Here is a 6,000-nt window from a genome sequence, read left to right on the forward strand (position 1 = left end):
CAGATCTGTCCACTGAATTTTTTTTGTGGTGATGGAAACCACCAATATGGCAGCCACTACCCACCTGCGGCTACTGGACCCTTAAAATGTGAGCAGTGTGGCCGGGGAGTCCATTTTTTTAATTTTCCTTAATGCTAATTAAATAGCCCATAGATGACTATGGGCTACTATATTGGATACTGCAGCCCTGAATATAACAATCAATTAAACACAGGCCATTTTCTCAGTGTCGTGAAGGAGAACCCATAATCACACCAGTACGTGATAAGTGCTTTCATTTTTTCTTTTGAGAGAGAGGAAGAGAGGAAGAGAGAGAGAGAGAGAAAGGCAGAGAGAGAGAGAAAGGCAGAGAGAGAGAGAGAAAGGCAGAGAGAGAGAGAGAGAGAGAAAGGCAGAGAGAGAGGAAGAGAGAGAGAGAGAGAGGAAGAGAGAGAGGAAGAGACCACAAGCAGGGGAGGGGCAGACAGAGAGAGACAGAGAAGCCCAAGCAGGTTCAACACCCAGCGCAGAGCCCGACTTGGGGTTCGATCTCACCAACCATGAGATCATGACCTGAGCTAAAATCAAGAGTCAGACATTTAATCAACTGAGCCAACCAGGGCCCCCAGTAAGTGCTTTCATTTTTAATAAATGGAGGAGACCATGGTTTGTTCATTCAAGCAATATTCCGTGACCACCATCAGCAGCAAGCCTCCGCTGGCCAGCATGGGAAATACACAGCTGGTGGAGGCCCACCTGTCCTATTGAGGAACAGAATCGGGGACCAAAGCAACAACGTGAACCCCACACAGTCGGCTGAGTTCGGGCCCTCCCGCGTGCGGGGATGTGGAGGAGGGCCGGCCGTGCACCTGCTGCGTTCGTGTAACTGGCGCTTCACCTCGGCGCCAGCTTCTCAGTTACCCCCAGGACTCCACCGTTGATTCCATTTGGCGTCCACAATCTGGAGACATTCCAGGACCGTGGGTTTCTGCTGTCTTCTTAGAAAGACTCGCGTGGCTGATAGGCATGAGCCCGGGTGAATGGAGCACAACACGGCTGTGGAACACGCTCACTTCCACAGCACCTGCCGGGTAGAGGAGGGCAGCACCCGCCCTTCCTGTGCGTGCAGACTCTCTCTTTCGGTGCAGGGATGTTCCAAGCCACTGGGTCCCGTAGACCGGGCATCCGGGCCACCTGCTGCCTGATGCGTGAGTGAAATCTGTCTTATGGGCTGGGACTTTGCTCTCACCTTGAAAGTGGGCACTTAGGGAACGGGGCGACGGAATGTGTTTGCGGTAAGCGTGATTTTGACCTACGGTTCACGCTAATGGACGGAGGAAAAGGCTTTGAGCATCGAGCCATGTGAATTAGCAGAAGGCACCAGACGTTTGAGGCCAGCTAATTCCAACAGTCAGGAATTTAGTTGAAATGGTTTCCAAAATGTATCACAGGGAACTAAATGGAAGTAGATGAGCAGACCACAATGAGGAGGAAATCCTTCAGGAAGTTTGAGCAATAAAAACTATAGAACAGCAAAGGGACGGGCAACCCCCTCATTGCACAGATAGGTAAACAGAGGCCCAGCCAGAGTCCAGGAGCCCATCCAGGTGTTAACAAAGCCGAGACAGGAACACGGGGCTCCGGACGTGCTGTTCCCTCCACGTCACCTCCCTGACGGCACCGGGGCTGTCTGCGCAACGTGTCACACGCTGACACCAGAACCCGCTGCGTGAGGCGCAGGTGTGATGGGGCACAAACGTGGCCGACTCCCTCCTCCTTCTCATTCTGCCCTGACGCCCCCACCCCCACGCTTCCCACTGTCTATACTCTGCGATTTTTCTACTCTTCCTCCTTTTCTCTCCTCCACTGCCCCGCTGGCCACCCCGCAGGGCTCTAAAGGAGAGGGGGCCACGGTGGGCACTGGCAGATGGGTGCCTGGCCGTGGTTCCATCGTCACCACTGCACCTGCGGGGGTAACGGGGCAGACGTCTGAGGAGGAGCTGTCCTGAGGGCCAGATGCCCCCCTCGGGGTGGGGCCCCTGACCTCCAGCTCAGACCCCACACTTTCAGGTGTCCTCTTGGCCAGACTCGCCACCTCCCACAACCCCAGGGGCCCGTCTGGGCAGAGCCAAGGCCAGTTGTGTCCGCTTCTGACTGCAACATCCGTTTTAAGGATAACATCCACTTGCCCGCTCTGAACGTTGCTGCCCTACCATTTAAGGTCTGAGCAGCAGGCAGGCCCCCAGGAGATCTGAGGCAGGTAGGTGTGTGTGGACGGGCGGGGGACAGGGCACGAAGCCCGGCCGCAGTGCTGGCTCACCCTGCCTGAAGGAGTCCCCACTGCCAGCTGGAGCGGAACATTGTGGGTGGCATCGCTGAACAGCACAGACAGCCGTTTTTACGTCACTTCCTAGCAATCCGGATGAACCTGAGACGGTCAGAGACGGTCAGAGAGAGGCCTGGTGCCCTGTGCGGGTAGCACTGGTGCAGAACAGAGCTCCCTCACGGGCAGGTGACAACAGTCGTTACGCCCCGGAACGTCATGGGCCGACCTGGCACGAGCACCTACCGCTGATCCTTTATCTGGACAAACAGACTGGACCCATGAGTGAGTCCCCCGACCGCCATCTCCGAGAAGCCTGGCTGGTGTGGAGCTCGGGCTGGACGCACTGTCAGGTGGTCGTTCGCACGAGGGGGTGGACAGCAAGGTGGGGGCGGCTGGGCCTGTGTGTCTGAGGCCACGGACCCGGTCTCCCGGTCCGTGGAAAGAGTCGCACGAAAGAAAGCTCAGAACTCTGTTTCATCTTAGAAATGCTACAGAGACCAATATATGTTCTCTTCAGGTTTTTTTCGGGTTATAAGTATTATTCTTGCTTTGATTATTATGTTCTAAGAGATGCTTAGTTTCAAAAGGCAGATGACCAATCGTGCTGGGATTCTGGGGTTGGTGGAGCCTTGGCGATCACCCAGTGGCCCTCGCTTTACAGATGAAGAAAGGGACATCCACGCTGGAAAGGGGACTGACTGCGGTCACACACTTGGATAGGAATGAAGTCCTTCCGTTCTGGGAGCCAGTGCATGCCAGCGACCTCCAGGGCCCCCGATGAATGGCGTTGTCTTTACTAGAGCATGAGATGCACCCAAGCAACCAGAAGAAATAATTCTCCAGGAAACAGTGTCAGGGCCACCCCTTCGCTCATGCCGTTCATCCAGATGGTCTGGGGACTGTTGACGGTAGTGACAAACAGCACAACAGTAAGTGTCCAAAACACAGAGGGACATGCCTGCTGAGCACCCAATTCCTGAGTAAGAATAAAAATCGCCATGATAATCAACAGCAGGCACCAAGTATGAGTACTGCGTGTGTGCCCAGCACTGACCTCTCTACAGAAGTGACCCTTCCATCCCCGAAGCAAGTGTGTGAGATGTGCACTTACAGCTTGGGACCCTGAAGTACAACGTCAAATGTCTCCCCAGCCCCTCACTCTGTGACACCTCCCACAAGCCGTTCACGCACATAATCTTCCAGACACAGTGCATCCTGTCTGCCCGTCCCACCCTTCAACCATGGACCTAAGTCTCGCTGTGGGGAGGGACAGTGCCTATCAGAGACTTGTGCGTCCAGCAGAGGCTCTGGGGACCCTCATCGGACATCAGGTCAGCACAGTGACTGCCTCGCCTTCCCCTTCCTTCCAGGCCCCTCCTGGATGGGTCCCCAGGCCGGTCTGCCCCTTCCTAAACCTTGCCAGACACAATCCTACTGGCCCCACCATTGCACACTCTAAACTCTGTGTTTGGTTTTTGTTTCCATTTTCTGCACGGATCATGCTCGTCGTTGTGTTCACGTCTTTGTGAAGTCTCTGGGTTTTTTTAATGTTTATTTATTTTTGAGAGAGAGAGAGACATAGAATGAGTGGGAGAGGGGCAGAGAGAGAGGGAGACACAGAATGTGAAGCAGGATCCGGGCTCTGAGCTGTCAGCACAGAGCCTGACACGGGGCTCAAACCCACGGACGGTGAGATCATGACTTAAGCCGACGTTGGACGCCCAACCGACTGAGCCCCCCAAGTGCCCCACAAAGTCTCTGTTTTGCCTGAAATATGTTTCCATAGCTTCGTGCAACCTCTTCAAGCCCAGCCCCAGCCTTATTTGTCTGGAGCATGGCTGAGCTCCCTTGACCCCCTGACCCTCTCGACGGGACGCCCTCAACATGCATTTATCATAGCATTTATCACACGTCACCTATCCATTCAACAGCCCTTTACTGTGTGCCCGTGACATGCCATGTGTTTGGCACACATGTCACCTGTGCTGAGTGGCTCCGACACAGTCTTCCTCACCGGTCCATATCTATGCCTCTCCCCTCTGAATCCGCCAGGGCCCAGCACCCAGCCCCAAGGATCCTCCCCAAATAAGCATGTACTGGATGGTCCATGTGAGACTGGATACTTCTCATCTCAGGTCTAAACGTAAGCCTATCACAGTGCTCCCAAAGCATTCAGTCAGCACCGGAGACCACACGTCTTATTTTCGACAAATGGAATAGGCGCCCACAGCATCCGTGCCCTGTGTCTCTCCCCCTTATTCCTGCGGTGTATCGTGGGGTTTCCAGGAAGACAAGAACCGTAATAGCAAAGTCACTTTGGAAAGTTGCCCTCTATGGAAGACAGGTCATGGTCCGGGGGTCTTGCCCAAGTTTGGACTGATTTCAGCAGGGTTTAGGGATGGCTGCCTACAACACTGACTTTTTTCCGTAACGTTGGGACTGACAATGTTCTTCATCAATTTAAACTGTGCGGCTGTTCTCACCAGCAGGCATTTGTGGCTCATCTTCTATGAGTAGCTCGTTAGTTTACAGATACCATTTTGTCGGCAGCATCTACAGATACAAACACATCCAAAGCTTTCTCACAACACATATATTGTCATATTTCACAGAAGAGGGGATATGTGAATATACTGTGCATGAACTAATTCTTCTCGTGAAACACATCATATGTAATGTGTATCTGGCAAGATGTTTAAGAAAGAGGATTTGTGTGGTCGACTGTCGATTGTGAGGGGTGTCACAAACCGTCCTCCTGAGCGCCATGGGGTGTGCGTCCCTACGTGATGGCCGGGACAAGGGGCTGGGAGGTGGCATGTGTGTGTGGTGACTAGGTGCCTGGAGCTCCGTCGCCGTTGCAGCATTGGCACCGAGGCTGTGCACACGCAGGAGCGTGTGCGAGACCCTGCCCGCGCCTGTGTGGGTGGCACTCACACTAAGCCCTGGCTCTCTTGCAGGGCGCCCATGCTCTAACCTCCAAAGATAGTGACACAGGTCTTCTCTCTCTGTCTCTACACAGCGTGTATGGCTGCCCCTTGGCTAAAAAAAGAAAAACGCAGGATAAGCAGCCCCAAGAGCCTGCTCCCAAGCGGAAACCATTCGCCGTGAAAGCCGACAGCTCCTCGGTGGACGAGTGTTATGAGAGCGAGGGCTCGGAGGACGTGGATGACAAGGAGGAGGACGAGGAGGAGTACTCGGAGGACGAGGACGAGCGCAGGGAGGAGGACGAGGAGGATGAGGAAGGCGACCGAGAGGAGGAGGAGGAGCTAGAGGAGGAGGAGGACGATGACGACGAGGATGGGGAGGACGTGGAAGATGAGGAGGAGGATGACGAGGAGGAGGAGGAGGACGACGAGGAGGAGGACGAGAATGGTAATCTTTAAAATAGTAGTGACGCGTCCGGTGGTGATGGGGGCCAGTGTGTCATTGGGGAGGCGCAGGTGCAGGTGGAGGCGCAGGTGGAGGCGCAGGTGCAGGTGGAGGCACAGGTGGAGGTGCAGGTGGAGGCGCAGGTGCAGGTGGAGGCACAGGTGCAGGTGGAGGCACAGGTGCAGGTGCAGGTGGAGGCACAGATGCAGGGGGAGGCACAGGTGCAGGTGCAGGTGCAGGTGGAGGCACAGGTGGAGGAGCAGGTGCAGGCGGAGACGCAGGTGGAGGCACAGGTGCAGGTGGAGGCACAGGTGCAGGTGCAGGTG

General features: G+C 55.0%; 1 protein-coding gene across 1 annotated transcript in view; it reads left to right on the forward strand.

The window, feature by feature from the left end:
* The window catches only part of MYT1L (myelin transcription factor 1 like), a 106,748-nt gene that overhangs the window by 25,604 nt on the left and 75,144 nt on the right, over window positions 1-6,000 (forward strand). The window contains exon 4 of the mRNA XM_049652016.1: window positions 5,325-5,677. Within this exon, the coding sequence (XP_049507973.1) occupies window positions 5,325-5,677 (353 nt within the window). The remainder of the gene's footprint in view (window positions 1-5,324; window positions 5,678-6,000) is intronic.

This window comes from Panthera uncia, assembly GCF_023721935.1.
Source record: "Panthera uncia isolate 11264 chromosome A3 unlocalized genomic scaffold, Puncia_PCG_1.0 HiC_scaffold_12, whole genome shotgun sequence".
In the NCBI taxonomy this organism is placed as follows: Eukaryota; Metazoa; Chordata; class Mammalia; order Carnivora; family Felidae; genus Panthera; species Panthera uncia.